Source organism: Rhincodon typus, chromosome 26, assembly GCF_021869965.1.
Source record: "Rhincodon typus isolate 14 chromosome 26, sRhiTyp1.1, whole genome shotgun sequence".
Classification (NCBI taxonomy): Eukaryota; Metazoa; Chordata; class Chondrichthyes; order Orectolobiformes; family Rhincodontidae; genus Rhincodon; species Rhincodon typus.
In genome coordinates, this window is record NC_063357.1 from 1,911,852 (window position 1) to 1,928,192 (window position 16,341).

The following is a 16,341-nucleotide window of genomic DNA, read 5'->3' on the forward strand; positions in this document are numbered from 1 at the left end:
GGCAGCATCAGAGATAACACAGTGTGGAGCTGGAGGAACACAGCAGGCCAGGCAGCATGAGAGGAGCAGGAAAGCTGATGTTTCGGGTCGGGACCCGTCTCCAGAAATGGGGGAGAGGAAGGGGGCTCTGAAATAAATAGAGAAAGTGGAGCGGATAGGTGGGACAGAAGACGGAGAGGTCAATGAGGCGGGGATGAGGTGGGGCTGGTCTTGGGATGAGGTCGGGGGTGGGGAGATTTTGAAACTGGTAAAGTCCACATTGAGACCAGTGAGTTGTAGGCTCCCAAGAAGAATATGAAGCCTACAACCCAATGGTCTCAATGTGGACTTTACTAGCTTCAAAATCTGCTCACCCCGACCTCATCCCAAGACTAGACACCCCCTCCTCATCCCTCCCTCATTGACCTGTCTGTCTTCTCTCCCACCTATCTGCTCCTCCCACCTCACTGACCAATCCCCGCCACTACATACCTACACTCACCTTTTCTAGCTTCATCCCTGCCTCCTTGACCTGTCCGTCTTCTGTCCCACCTATCTGCTCCACTATCCACCTTCTATCACTGCCTCCCCTTTTTCTCTGTTTATTTCAGAACCCCCTTCCTCTCCACCATTTCTGAAGAAGGGTCCCGACCCGAAACATCAGCTTTCCTGCTCCTCTGATGCTGCGTGGCATGTTGTGTTCATCCAGCTCCACACTGTGTTATCTCAGACTCCAGCCTCGGCAGTTCTTACTATCTCATCTAGTATCTTGTTGTCTGCAGATTGGTTCCTGTGTTTTCAACATTGCAACAATAAATGCCCTTCAAAAACACTGAATCTGGAGAACATTGACATGTCATGAATTCAGGAAGGTGTTATATAAATGCAACACTTGCCTTCATAAAGGGCATTAAACTAATCCTAGCACCCATCCTCATTCAGTACTCACTTAGAGGGACTATTCAGGAAGAGTTTGTGGACAGTAGTCAGTGAGAATTCTAGTTAATATTGCCCACACCCTCTTCAGCAAATAGTGGCGAGGCCATTCCAATGAACCAACGTTCATTAATCCAGCACAGACTAGCATTGATGTTGGTGATCTTGCTGTTACATTTTTGATTTAAACTTATCTACAAAGAAATTGTGTTGGCTATCCTTTTCACTATCTGAGTTTTCCAAACTGATTATACAATCTAGGAAGGTTTTGGTTTAATGCTCAGTCTGTTGATTTAGCTAACACCAATATTGGGAAGCTGTGAAGTAGACGGTGGGTCAGCTTTGAGGACTTTTTTTAGGGACTATCATACTTATGGCCCCTGGTTCTTGACAATTAGCCATCATACCCAATCCTGATGATTTTCCAGTAAGCCAGAATAGAAATTGGGAACAAAGACGACAAACTAATTGAATGTATACTTTTGTCCTGTCTTCACAAAGGAGGACAAATAATGCACCAAAAACTTTAGCAATACAAGGTCTAGTCAGGGGTGAGGGGGGAGCTGAAGGAAATCAGTATCAGTTGGAAATAGTGTAGGGGATATTGATGGGAGTGAAGGCCGATAAATTCCCAGGGCGTGATAATTTACATTCCAGAGTAGCTAAGGAAGTGGCCCTAGAAATAATGAATGTATTGGTGGTCACCTTCTGAGATTCTATCGTCTCTGGAACAGTTCTTAAGATTAGACAGAATTAGCCCCTCTATTTAAGAAGGGAGGCAGATAAAAACACAGGGATAATGGACCAGTGAGTCTGACATTAGAAAATACTAGAGTCTATTTTAAAAGATGTAACTGATACTAAAAGATATAACTGAGCACTTGGAAAACGGTGACAGGTTTGGACAGAGTCAGCATGGATTTACAAAATAAAAACCAAAATAACTGTGAATGCTGGAAATCAGAAACAAAAACAGAAATTACTGGAAAAGCTCAGCAGGTCAGGCGGCATCTGTGGAGAGAAATCAGAGTTAAAGTTTTGGATCCAGTGACCCTTCCTCAGAACTGATGGTAGCTGGGAAAATGTTGCTTTTTATGCAGAAGATAGAGGTGGGAAGGGGGTAAGGAGTCAACAATAGGTGGAGAAAGAGCTCAAAGAGAGAGAACAACAGTTGGACAGACAAAGGATTGGATAACCGTCAGCCTAGAAGAATGAGTGGCTGCTAATGGAGACTATTAGTGGCTAATGATGGATACTGGGTATTAGCAGACCATGTGATTAAAGGTCTGGTAAGTGGAGGTTGGGGTAAGGACATGGGAGAAGGTGGCTCAAGCCCTAAAACTGTTGAACTTGATATTGAGTCCAGAAGGCTAGAGAAATCCCAAGTGGAAAATGAGGTGTTGTTCTTCCAGCTTGCACCAAGCTTCGCTGGAGCATTGCAGCAAGCCTGAGACAGAGATATTGGCAGGAAACAAGGTGGTGTGCTGAAGCACTTCACAAATCCATTGGAATTTTTCGAACATGTAACTTTTTTTATTCATTCATAGGATGTGAGTATCTCTGGCCGGGCCAACATTTATTGCCCATCCCTAATTGTTCAGAGGGCAGTTAAGAGACAACCATATTGCTGTGGGTCTGGAGTTACGTGTAGGCCAGACCATGTAAGGATGGCAATTTCCTTCCCTAATGGACAGAAGCGAACCAGATGGGTTTTTCCTGACAATCGAATTATGGTCATCATTAGACTGTTAATTCCAGATTTTATTGAATTAAAATTCTACCGGCTGTCATGGCAGACACTGAACTTGGGTCCCCAGAACATTTCCTGGGTCTCTGGATTATCAGTCCAGCAATAATACCACTTGGCAACTGCATCTATAGTAGAATTGATGAAGGGGAGCCAGTGGATGTGGTTTATTTGGACTTTCTGAAGGTTTTTGGCAAAGTCCCACATAAGAGATTAGAGTGTAAAATTAAAGCGCATGGGATTGGGGTAGGTGTACTGACAGGGATAGAGAACTGGTTGGCAGACAGGAAACAAAAGGAATAAATAAACGGGTCTTTTTCTGATAAGTGGAGTACTGCGAGGATCAATGCTATCACCCTAGCTATTCACAATAGAAATGATTTGGATGAGGGAATTAAATCTAAATTGACACAAAGCTAGGTGGGAGGGTGAACTGTGAGGTGGATGCAAGAAGCTTCAGTGTGATTTGAACAAAATTGAGTGAGTAGGCAAATACGTGGCAGCTGAAGATAAATATGAGGTTATTCGCTTTGGAAGCAAAAGCTGGAAGGCAAATTATTATCTGAAAGGCTATAAATTGAGAGACAGGAATGTTCACTGAAAGCTAGGTGCCCTTGTACACCGGTCGCTGAAAGTAAGCAAGCAGGTGTAGCAGGCAGTAAAGAAACCAAATGGTATGCTGGCCATCATAGTGAGTGGATTGAAGTACAGGGGCAGGAATGTCTTGTTGCAGCTGTACAGGGACTTGGTAAGACTACAGCTGGAATATTGCATGCAGTTTTGGTCTCTTTATCTGAGGAAGCAAAGTTTTACAATACAGGGAGTGCAGCAAAGGTTTACTAGGCTGATTCGTGGGACAGCAGGACTAACATATGAGGAGAGATTGAATCAGTCAGGATTGTATCCACTGGAGTTCAGGCTGGCTGATTCTTCTAGATTTTCACTGACTGCAAATTTCACGATCTGCCCATGGTAGGGTTTGAGCCCATGTCCCCAGAACATTAGCCTGGGGCTATTGGATAACTAGTGCAGTGACATAATTACAACATAACCACAGTTTCAAGTTTGAATAGTAGCTATCTGAACAAGATGACAGATAGTCCCTGGTATTCATGAAATGATCTCCAGAAAGGAATAAGTACATTCGAAAATGGAAGCAAGAAGGCAAAAGCTGACAAGAATCAATGCAGGTATGATAAATAAAAGTGATTTGTTTCATTATTTAATTCTAGGTTTTGCAGTGAATCAGGTTGTTCCGAGAGCAGCTGCCTGAACCAAGTATTGTGTAATCGAGCAGACATGAACTACATCCCAGGATCATTAGACAACAACTCCTTCCTGAACCAGCAACAGGGAGACATTCAGCACTCATCTGTGGAGTTACCAGTGCACCTTCTACACACAGTGAGTTCTTGACATTACACATTTCGGATGAGGAAACCCTCCTCTCCCTGGGTCATCAGCCATATCCCCAGAGTCAGTCATGTCATTGCCTCCTGTTGGCCATTTGGCAAGATTTCCCAAAACTGGGATATTCCTGATCAATTGTTTTTCCCCATCCCCCGAACCCCTGAAATGAAACATTGAATTTTTGCACAGCATCACTAACACTGGTTCCAGTGATTCAACCTTGTAATTTGAACAATGCTGGACATGTTCCTGTGATGCTGGCACAGGTATGATGACCCAATTTCTATCTGACTCTATAACCAAAAGTCACAGTTTATAATAAGTATCAAGGAGAGTGCAGTGGTAGTGTCCCTACCTCCTGGCCTATGCTGTCTCAGTTCATATCCTGCCTACTCCAGAGATGTGTAGTAGCAATTCTGAACAGGATGATTAGAAAATATCTAACCCTCCTTCCCATGCCCTTGTGACACAGTGGTAGTAGCACTACCTCTGAGCCAGGAGGCTTGGGTTCAGGTCCCACCTGCTCCGGAGGTGTGTAACAATATCTCTGAACAAGCTTTGAGGAAAATATCTCCAATGTGTCCCATCCACAGTAGTTTGTGGTGTCAGTTAAAGCTCAGTGAATAGCATCGTCTCACTTCTGAATCAGAAAGTTATGGCCAGTTTCTTGAGGGCTAGTTACGGTGCAAAATAAAAGTAACCCTCATGGATTAAGGCTGAACACTATGCTTTTCCAGGACATCAGGTACATGCTACTGCTCTTTGACGTAGTTCAAGAAGAAGTAGAGGGCGATCTTTTTCCAGCAGGGCATGTAGAGCCTACATTCAAAAAGAAATGGCAACTCAGACAGTGCAGCACTCCCTCTCATTCTGTTCTGAAGAAGAGTCATTGGACTTGATACATTGAGTCTGTTTTCCCTCCACAGATACTGCCAGACCTGCTGAGTTTCTCCAGCAATTTTCGTTTTTGCTTCAGATTTGCAGCATCTGCAGTTCTTTGTTTTATTTTGATGTTTTGTTGCATGACAGTCTTCTCCAACTTTAACTTATTTGTTAACATTAAAGGCTAAAAGACTGTCATGTGAAATTGTGATGTGCTGTTATTAAGTTATTCAATGCTTGGCTTTCCTAGAGCTACAGGGAGTGAAAATGATTTCCATTAAACAGTAACAACAGCATATACTGTCAGCAATAGGAACGCACAGGAGTAGGAGCGAGCCATTCAGCTCTTAAGCCTGCTCCACCATTCTAGATCATGGTTGTACTAGTCAAACAAATAAGGGTGAGCCAATGGCCAATTACAATAGACCATGGTTGTGTAGCAATATAGCTGAAGTAATAGATTCTACAAAATACTAAATCTTAAATAATATAATAAGATTTTAGCTCTTGTCTTCAAAGTATCAGTAACATGAAGTCCACTTCCTGTGATTGACTTTCTGAATAAACGTTAAATCTGGCATCCTCCATTATGTCTGGAAACAGCAGACTATGAGTAATTGGAATGAAGCATTCAGATTCAGGAAGTTATTACTGACACAAACTCAGCACTTGTCCAATTCCCATTAAAACAAGAGAAATCTCAAACGCTGTCACTTGATGTGCTCCATAAAAGCAGTGTTATTCTGTCCAAATTTAAACCATTTTTGACTCAAACAATATAAGTTGTTGTGTTTGTACGAGTTTCTATTACCTGGACAGACACCAAAGTGCATATTCGGGGAAACAGTGGAACAGGGGCTTTTTACAGCAAGAGTCTGTTGACAATAGAGGATGACATCATCTGTAATGTTGCACAGTGCAGACAGGATGGAACTTGCAGTATGGCTGACTGTCATGACACAGTTACGCTGGGAAAAGGCAACTTTTTTCATTCATTTATTTATGGGATATGGACATCTCTATCTGGGCTAGCATTTATTGCCATTCCTAATTGCCCCTTGAGAGGGTAATAGTGAGCTTAGTTCTTGAATCACTGCAGTCCTTGGGGTATAGAGAGACCCGCTGTACTGATAGAGGAGGGATTTCCAGCATTTTGACCAAGTGACAGTGAATATTTTCAAGTCAGGATGATGAGAGGCTTGGAGGAGAACTTTCAGGTGGTGATGTTCCCATGTATCTGTTGCCCTTGTCCTTTTAGATGGAAGTGGTTGTGGGTTTAGAGGGGAGTAAATCTGTGGAACTCATCGCCATGGAGGGCTGTGGAGGCCAGGTCATTGAGTGTCTTTAAGACAGAGATAGATAGGTTCTTGATTGGTCAGGTGATCTAGGATTATCTATTCAATCATGAGATGTGGGCGTCACTAGCTAGGCCAGCATTTATTGCCCATTCATTAAGAGTCAACCACATTATGGGGAGAAGACTGGAGAATGGGGTTGATAAACATTTCAGCCATGATAGAATGGTGAAGCAGATTCAATAAACTGAATGGCTTAACTCTGCTCCTAAACGTTACGGTCTTTATCTTCTTACAGATCCAGAATCCCAAGTATGAAACTAACAACCTGCCTGGACATAGGATTGAGCAGACGGGACATGAACTGCTGTGCCATCAGTCACAGACCCAACACATCTACTGCTCGATTCCACCTCTCCAGCACCAGGTACATTCATCCTGGGGAGACCAGCACCAAATGGTCTTTAACAGTGATGATCTCAAGCTCCTTCCTAGCAGAATGAGCAAACAAAGTAGACACCAAAGCATATTCAGAGATATTAGGAAAGTGAACCTTTTACTTTGGTAGAGGTAGGTTTCAAGGACCTTCTTAAAGGATGAGAGACTTAAGGAGACAGAGGTTTAGGGAGGGAATTCCAGCCCTTAGGACCCAGGTAGCTGAAGGCATAGCAATCGCTGGTGGAGTTATTAAAAGCATACGGGGCTAGAATGAAATGAATGAAAAAAAATCACAGGATTATGGGGCAAGGAAAGATTAGCGATGGTGGGGCTGAGAATATGCAATCATTTGAACACAGGAGTAAGGTGTTGCTGTAAAGGGAGCCAGTATAAGTCAGCAAGTAGAGAGGAATTATAGGTGAACAGGAGTGAGTTAGGAAATAGACTGCAAATCTTTAGATGAGTTTAAATTGGCATAAGTGGCCATGTGGAGGTGAGTCAGGAGAGTTACTGAATAATGCTGCTTGGATATAGCAAAGGTATTGACAGTGATATGAAGTTTCAGAGTAAATAGTCTGTTGCAAGTGAAGAAGCTGGAGGCTTCTGTTGAGAGTGGTTAAACAGGTCTATGTAGATCCAAGTAATTGATTTATTGAGTCCAGAATTTGATTGTTGGTGAATTTGTATTTGTTTTACAGTACTCTGGCATTACCAGCTATCCCAGGACCGGTCCTCCTACTGACCAGTACCTCTATCAGAGGAATACAGCTCGTGTTACCCAGGAATCTCACCATCTGCTCTACCCTAAACCCATTTACTCATACAGGTAATGGTAATGCTCATCCTCATGACTGAGTCCATGATTGTGCCCAGAGTACATTTTCAAAATGTTCCTATGTGACATACAAAATCCTAACCACTCATGGAACCTAGAAATGGGAGGAACAAGTTCAGAATAAGAGGTCTCCCATTGAAGATGAGAAGGAATTTATTCTCTCTGGGAACTAAGTGTTTGGAATTCTCCTCCCCAGACAGCAGTGGAGCCTGGGTTGTTGTATGTTTCCAAGATTGACGTAGGCAGAGCAAGTCGAAGGTTATGATGACCGGCGAGAAAGTGGAGTTGAAGCCACAATCAGATGAGCCATCCTCTTATCAAAAGGCAGAGCAGGCTTGACAGACTGAATACTCCTATTTCTAATGATGTTATGAAATTCCTTGAGTTGCTATTGTGGGCATGTAGCGACAGTAGATCTATTTCCCTTGCTGATATCTCTGATGTGCACACATACCACTTGCAAAGCCTCCTAAAGCTGTGTGGGTACATTGGCATTCAGCTTCCTCGCTCCCCCCTTGCTGAATGTGGAAGGCCAGTCATTGTTTTTGTATGTGGCCCAGCCCCATACACCACCTCTGAGGAGCTGAACCAGCCCCAATCAGGTTTCTTTGTTAAATAGGGAATGTTCTTTGGGAGGTGGACCTGCCCATCTTTCCTGACAGCCTGGAGAAAGGTACATCAGCAATCATTATTAAACTGTGGGGCTGTTAATGGGTGACTCTCTGTAAGCCCTTGGATGTGAGCTGCCTTCAGTCTCTCAAAGTAGGCGGGACACAATGGAGCTGACAGGATCGTTGTAGCCCCTCTGTGCTTTACTGTTACCTTCTTTTCCAGGAACACCCCCCCCAACCCTAAACTTGAGCAGAATCATACTGCCCGTGTCCTGGCAAACCGCCCACTGGCCATTGGTTCCTCCCCACCCGCCATCACCTCCCAGCCTGCTCTGGGCTTCTCCACAGCCTGGTTTCCTTCTGACCAACTGGTCACCATGCGATTGATGCAGCACCATAAATTAGTCTGGAGTCGAGGTTATGCCCATTTTATTTCCGCCCATGTCACCCAGTTGGCTTCATAAAATTCTGCTCATCAACTCTGTCTTCATCTTTACTGCTGCTGCCTTACCTGCTGAACATTTCCAGCATTGTCAATTTTTATTTCAGATTTCCAACAATCACAGTATTTTACTTTTGCATTGAGATAGGGATGTGAACTTGATCTGTGATAAATATCAAACACATTTTCTGCATTTCTCTCTTTAGCATTCTAATCTTCATGGCACTGAAGAACAGTAAAGCTGGAAGTTTGCCTGTCAGTGAGATCTACAATTTCATGACTGAACATTTTCCTTACTTTAAGGTGTGTTACCCATTTAAGTATGAATTCTCTCTTCCTCAGTGTTTTAGCAATTAATCCAGGAAGACCCCATGAGAAAACCCTAATTTATATCCAAATAACTGAACTCAATAAAGCAATGGTTTGATTGCTAAACAGGTCTTAGTGCCTAGAGACAGATAGTGACTTTGAACTTGATGTTTCATTGTGGTTCATAGGATGTGAGTGTCATTAGTGTTTGTTCCCTCACCCTGATTATGCTTTGGAAGGTAGTGATGAGCTGCCTTCTTCAATATGACTGAGTGATTCACCAAAACCAAACATAGACAATGCTGGAGAAACTCAGCGCATCTGGCAGCATCTGTGCAGAGAGAAACAGAGTTAACGTTTTAAGTCCTGTGACCCTTCTTCAGAACTGAATGATTATCTTGGCCATTCCAGGGGGAGGTTGAGAGTCGTTACAAGTCTGGAGTCATATGTAAGATAAAGTCACCACTGTCTTACCAGACCATAGGGCTGATCCCTCATTACAGAGAGAGAGATGACTGGTGGTGGTTTAATCTGAGGGTCATCTCACCTCAGGCGAGGTTGCTAGGGAGAGCCGTTGATGGTGACCTCAGCCAGTGCAGGAATTGAGCCAATATTGTTAGTGTCCCTCTGCATCACAAACGGCCATCCAGCCAACTGAGAGATAGCAGTACCCCCTTCCAGCCCCGGAGTCACATGTCGGCCAGACCAGGTAGGGACTGTAGATTTCCATCCTTTATGAACATCAGTGAACCAGGTGGGTTTCTAATGACAATCCAGTAATTGAATGATCATCACTGGAGTGGCACGTTGTCTCAGTGGTTAGCACTGCTGCCTCATAGTACCAGGGTTCAATTCCACCTTGAGTAACTATCTGTGTGGCATTTGCACATTCTCCCCATTTCTGTGTGAATTTCCTCTGGGTGCTCCGGTTTCCTCCAACAGTCCAAATTTGTGCAGGTTAGGTGGATTGGCCATGTTAAATTGCCTGTGCTGGCTAGATGGGTTAACTATGGGAAATGTAGAGTTACGGCGATAGGGGTGGGTCTGAGTCAAATGCTGTTCAGAGAGTTGGTGTGGACTCAATGGGCTGATTGGCCTGCTTCCACACTGTAGGGATTCTATTCTATGATTATTTTTGTCCCAGATATATTAATGAAATCAGTATAAATTTCCCAGCTGCTGCACTGAGATTTGAACTCCCATCTCCAGTTCATTGCCCAGGCCTCTGGAATACTGCGCGACTGTTTTCCAGAATGTTATGCTGGCACAGAATCACTGCTTTGGTTCAAGCATAAGAGGAGTTGTCAGACAATGAGATATCTTTAAGCAAGGGGAGGTGAACATTATAGAAGAGAAATTCGATGCTGACATGTTCATGAGTGAATCTGTAAATGCACAAGGAATGCATTCCCTGAAATGTTTCACTCAGGTTAAAGCATTACGTTCCACCCAGTCGATATTGATCTGATGAAACAGTTTTAATGTTTCTAAATAATCAGAACATGCCCAGAGGAGGGGAGGTGATGGCTTAGTGGTATTATCATTAGACTGTTAATCCAGAGACCCTGGTGATGTTTGAGGGGCCTGGGGTCAAATCCCAGCACAGCTGATGGTGGAATTTGAATTCAATAGATATCTGGACTTAGGAGTGAAACCATTGTTGGGGAAAACCCAATCTGGCTCACTAATGCTCTTTAGGGAAGGAAATCTGCCATCCTTACTTGGTCTAGCCTACATGTGACCACATCTTATGAATGAGTTTTTTTAAAAAAAGGGTTACTCCTGTAGCTCTGCTCTGATTGTTAGATCCTGGTAACAGTTTTGCATGCTTTGTTCTTTCAGGATCACTTTGCAAGATCTGTCCAGTGCCTGAGCTTGTAAATTACAGTGAAATCCAAAACACTTGTTTCCAGAAAAAATGTAACACGCTAAGTTGATTTCTCAAGGCAATATAATTGACTTTGAGGTTACAGAGAAAGACAGATGCATCATGACCGCCCGATAGGATTGCTTGGGATATCAAAGGCAGCTTATTTAAATGAAGATGAAGGAGCAGGAGAGGAATTTGAATGTCTGAAAATAGTGATCTTATTTCTGTTCATCACAAGCCTTCATGTGCACCCAAGAGCTCAGATCAGGCTGAAAGAAATCTGTAATTATAATTTAGGAGGAATTAAGAAATCTGATCCAGCACAGCTGCTACTTAATACAAAACCTGATAAATCGTTATGTAATATCTCACTGACAGATGTAGAGATAAGAGGGAGTGAGATTCTTTCACTTATATCAGGAATCTATTACACAAAAGATACTTTTATTCTGCAGCTTTATGTTTCATTCCAGCAATGCTGGAATCACCAGTGGCTACATGGGCTTTTCTCAGACATTAAGCTCCTGAACTGTTTTCAGTCTAACTCACCACATCAAACAAGGGGAGGGTGCAGACTTCTTCCCCTTGTTCCTTTTTTATTGCTGTCTTGCTGCTTGCTACATATCTGAAAGCTGAAAGTCCTCAAGCCCGACAACTGCCCCTAACGCACTGACTGACACCAATGTAGCATTCCTGATGAAGTCATTCACTGGCATTTGCCTGAATAACTACAGCAATTTCACACAGTCCAAAAGAGTCTCAAAAAACAAACATCTTTCGAAACAAACTCTCTTTCAAATAAATGTTAAAACTCTACCCAACAATGGAACGTTTTAGAAAGCACGCTCTGATATCCAAGAATCGACAAAATTCACATATCCATGTGTTGTCAGAGACCCTCAGGATTCATACCCTTAAACAATCAACAAGCAAGATCCTTCAACAGCTATCTGATCTGATTTGATTTATTATTGTCACATATACCTATGTACTGTGAAAAGTTTTGCTTTGTGTGCAGTACATGAAGATCATACCATACAAAGTCATTAGTGTAATAGAACAGAGTGAGGAATACAATGTTACAGCTGCAGAGAAGGTGCACAAAAAGTGAGGTCAACAGTTGAAATTTGAGAAGTTCATTCAGAAGTTTAATAATAGCGAGGAAGAAGCTGTTCTTAAACCTGTTGGTATGTATGTTTAAGTTTTTGTATCTTCTGCCAGACAGAAGAGTTCAGAAGAGATTACAACTGGGGTGGGAAGAGTCTTTGATATTGGCTGTCCTTCCAAGGCATCGAGAAGTGTAGGTGGAACGTTGGCTTGCATGATGCACTGGGCTGTGTTCACAACTCTTTGTAGTTTCTTACAGTCCTGGGCAGAGCAGGTGCCGTACCAAGCCATGATGCATCTGGATAGAATGCTTTCTATGGTGCATCTATAAAAATTGGTAAGAGTCTTTACAGACATGCCTGATTTCCTGAGCCTCCTGAGGAAGTGGAGGAGTTGTTGTGCTTTCTATCTGACACATAAGTGCAGCATTCCCACAGCACTGACCCTCTAACAGTATGGTGCTCCCTCTGTACTGTCTGTCCAACAGTGCGGCACTCTATCTATATGGACCCTCTGACAGTGTTGCACTCTATCAGTGTTCAATCAAAATACATTTATGTGCAAACAACTGTTGAATCACAAACTTTCTGAGTGAGAGGTTAGAGTGAAATTCTCTGATACACTACTAATATAAGGTACCTATATAAGATTTCTGCCTCTGTAGTAAATTGTTGGGACATGTTGTAAGTCTAGAGACAGTGCAAATTCACGTACAACTCCCACCACTCATTTGCTGAGGGACCAGAATGTGTGGTCCATTTAAAGCACTGCTCCCCATTGTAAACACAGCATATATTCATTTACATTCTTTAACACATTCCAATTTACAGCTTTTTGCCATCTGGGAGTCCCAGGGACTGCAGCTTTAAGCATCAGATATTATTACTGTTCTGTGTGGTATGTGAGTTAATTGTCATTGTTCACTCCCACAGCGATTTTCTGATATTACTCACAAATCATCTGCCAAACTCAAAATACTGCATCCTCGCTGCATTAAACAATGTAGACATACCCCAAAATGACGCCTCTCTCACATAATGATAGATTACAAGTTGTGCTGTTGTGCTTCAGATTTAACAAGACAGGGAAGCTTGCAGGGGAGGTTTTGGGACCAAGCTGCAATAAAGCATTCTGACCAGCAGATGATACTCAATTACCACAAAGACTAAATTAAAACGGCATTGACTTGTGTGACACAAAGATTCAATGTTTTTAGTGATCAAGTGCAACTCAAACAGAAAAGAGCTGCTCCTGCAGCCAAATGATACCTCCCTTTATGTAACGCACAAGTGCTCTCCCAGTAAAGGAAAAAACCCTGAGCTATTTCTTCCTTCTGCTATTAAAAGTGCTTCATGGCAGAGTGAAATTCCAGCTTATCTCTTTCTTGAGTGTCAGCAGCTCTTTCTCTGTGAACCTGGAAGATGAAAATCTAGTGTTTGTACCTTTTTGGTTCGGAGCTTCTGAGGTGAATACTTTGTGAATGCTTTTAATGCACCCAAAATTCATCAATATTAGCAGAAGATCTTCCCAATTTCTCCAACATTCAGGTTTTCAACAAACATGACATAAAGGAAATGACAGGATGTGTCAAAAGGAGCTTGCTTATTCTGAAGTGGTTACAATGTGAAACATGAGGTTAATAGCAAAATATATTTAGTGGAAGCCAGGTCAATTCATGATGGAGAAAGCATCCGCTGATAGGATGAGGCAGTGTGAGAACAGGTTTGTGTGGAGCACATGGACTAGTTGGGGTGAATGGCCTATTTCAGTGCTGGAAATTCTATCACTTCAAATGTAGTAAAATATCTGAAGAGGCTTCACAGCAGCTTTATCAAACGATACACAGAGCCACGTGGGAGCTGCATGGTAGAGTGACCAAAAGCTTGTTCAAAGAGCTGACAGAGAGATGGAGAGGGTTTGGTAGGGAATTCCAGAGCTTAGGCAGCTGGAGGCACATTTATCAATTGTAGAACAATTAAACCCAGAGAAATGTAAGTGCCCAGAGTTAGAGGAGGATAGATATTGAAAAAGATTGTGGGGCTAGACGAGATTCCAGAAATAGCGAACAGCAATTCCATAGAAGGATTTGAAAACAAAGATGAAATTTTAAAATTAAGGCTTTGTTTTAGTAAGAACTAACATAGTCAGAGCACTGGGAGAATGCCTGAATAGGATAATTAACTATATTTATCAATTGCTTTGATGATTTACACTAACACACAGCCTGACAACAGGACCATCCAATTGTCATTCAGTAGCTGAGAACGACCTATTGTCTGTTCTAATGACAATGACCCCAATTTTTCAAGTCGTTACATTTGTACCAATTTGCTTTACTCAACATCCTCACTACAATGTGAACACAGAATACCTGTCACTCACAGAAATGTAAAGAATCCTCTCTTTATGCTGTGGCAGCTTTACATGTCTAATGTAGTAAAAGGTCTGAGGAATATCCTGTTATAAAATGTCAGCATTTGGAGTTCACTTACAGCAGTCAAGTGGTGTTTTATTGAAGAGTGACTAAGGCAGTGGACAGAAGAAAGTTCTGAATGTCTAGGGATGTTGTTTATATGGCATCTGATAAAGACCCACATAAGAGTCTGTAGAAGCCTATGGACTTGAGGGCAAGTTTCTGACACGGCTGGGAAATTGGTTAAGTGGCAGTTGACAGAAAACAAGGATAATGGGCAGGTAATCAAATTAACAGGATGTTGCCAGTGGTGTCCTACTCAGACCTGTGTTAGGGCCTTGATTATTCACATTATTAATTGTTGACTTGGACAATGGCATAGAAAGTCAAATATCCAAATCTGCTGATGGCACAAAGTTAGGTGGCATTGTAGACAGTGTAAATGACAGCATAACATTACAAAGGGATATTGATAGACTAGGTGAATGGGCAAAACTGCAGCAGGTGGAGTTTAATGTAAGCAAGTTGAGGTTATCCATTTTGGACTGAAATAGATAGATCAAGATATTTTCTAGATGGTATGTAGTTAAATATAGTGTATGTCGAAAGATTGGATGTGGGCAGCCCTGGGGAACAGGTAATTCTGGATTTGGTGATGTATAATGAGGCAGACTTGATTAAGGAGCGAAAGGCGAAGGAACCTTTAGGGAACAGTGACCATAAAATGATAGAATTCAGCCTGCAGTTTGAGAAGGAGAAGCTGGAATCAGATTTAATGCTATTACAACTGAGTAAAGGTAACCACAAAGGAGCTGGCCAGAGTTGATTGGAACGGGAGCCTAGCACCGAAGATGGTGGAACAGCAAATGCAGGAGTTTCTGGGGGTAATTTGGGAGGCACAGGAGCAATTCACCACAAAGACGGAGAAACATACTAAGGGGAGCATGAGGCAACCATGGTTGACAAGGGAAGTCAGGGACAGCATGAAAGCAAAAGGAAAAGCATACAATGCGATGAAAATTAGTGGGAAGCCTTTAAAAACTAGCAGAGAATAACTAAAAAAGCAATAAGGGGGAGAAGCTGAAATGTAAGAGTAAAAGAAGATTGCAAGACTTAATATCTAAAAGGTAAGAGAGAGGCAAGTGTGGACATTGGACCACTGGAAAATGAGGCTGGAGAAGTAGCAATGGGGAACAAAGAAATGGCAGAGGAACTGAAAAGGTTCTTTGCATCAGTTTTCACAGTGAAAGGCACCAGCGCCATATCAGAACTTCAAGAGAGTCAAGGGGCAGTGGTGAGCGCATTAACCATCACTAAGGAGAAGCTGCTGGGGAAGCTGAAAGATCTGAAGGTAGATAAATCACCTGGACCAGATATACTACACCCCAGAGTTCTGAAGGAGATAGCTGAGGACATTGTACAGGCGTCGGTGGTGATCTTTCAGGAATCACTTGAGTTAGGGAGAGTCCCAGAGGACTTGAAAATGGCTAATGTAACCCCCCTGTTTAAGAAGGGAGGGAGGCAGATTTCAGGAAACTATAGGCTGGGCAGCCTGACTTCGGTCATTGGTAAGATTTTAGAGTCCATTATTAAGGATGAGATTGCAGAGTACTTGGAAGAGCACGGTAAAACATGGCTGAGCCAGCACGGCTGTCAAATTCTGAAAAATCTGTTAGAATTCTTTCAGGAGATAAAGAACAAGTTAGAGAAAGATAAGCCGGTGGATATGATCTATTTGGATTTCCAGAAGGCCTTTTGACAATGTGCCACAGAGGACACAGCTAAATAAAATCAGAACCCATTGTGCTAGGAACAGGTTCTGGGATGGATAGAGAATTAGCTGGCAGAGGGCTTTTTCAGTTCCATTCCATTCGCGTCATCCATCACTCCGCCCTGACCCTCACTCCACCCCGACCCTCACTCTGCCCTGACCCTCACTCGCCCCGACCCTCACTCCGCCCCGACCCTCACTCCGCCCCGACCCTCACTCCACCCTGTCCCTCACTCCGCCCTGACCCTCACTCGCCCCGACCCTCACTCCGCCCTGACCCTCACTCCGCCCCGACC

General features: G+C 42.9%; 1 protein-coding gene across 1 annotated transcript in view; it reads left to right on the forward strand.

Annotated features, from left to right (window-relative positions):
* The first annotated feature begins 1,714 nt into the window (after positions 1–1,714).
* Positions 1,715–16,341, forward strand: part of LOC109925533 (forkhead box protein N1-like) — a 25,139-nt gene continuing 10,512 nt past the window's right edge. Inside the window, exons 1-5 of the mRNA XM_048612323.1 lie at positions 1,715–1,722; positions 3,895–4,066; positions 6,548–6,676; positions 7,386–7,513; positions 8,782–8,878. Of these exons, the coding sequence (XP_048468280.1) occupies positions 1,715–1,722; positions 3,895–4,066; positions 6,548–6,676; positions 7,386–7,513; positions 8,782–8,878 (534 nt within the window). The remainder of the gene's footprint in view (positions 1,723–3,894; positions 4,067–6,547; positions 6,677–7,385; positions 7,514–8,781; positions 8,879–16,341) is intronic.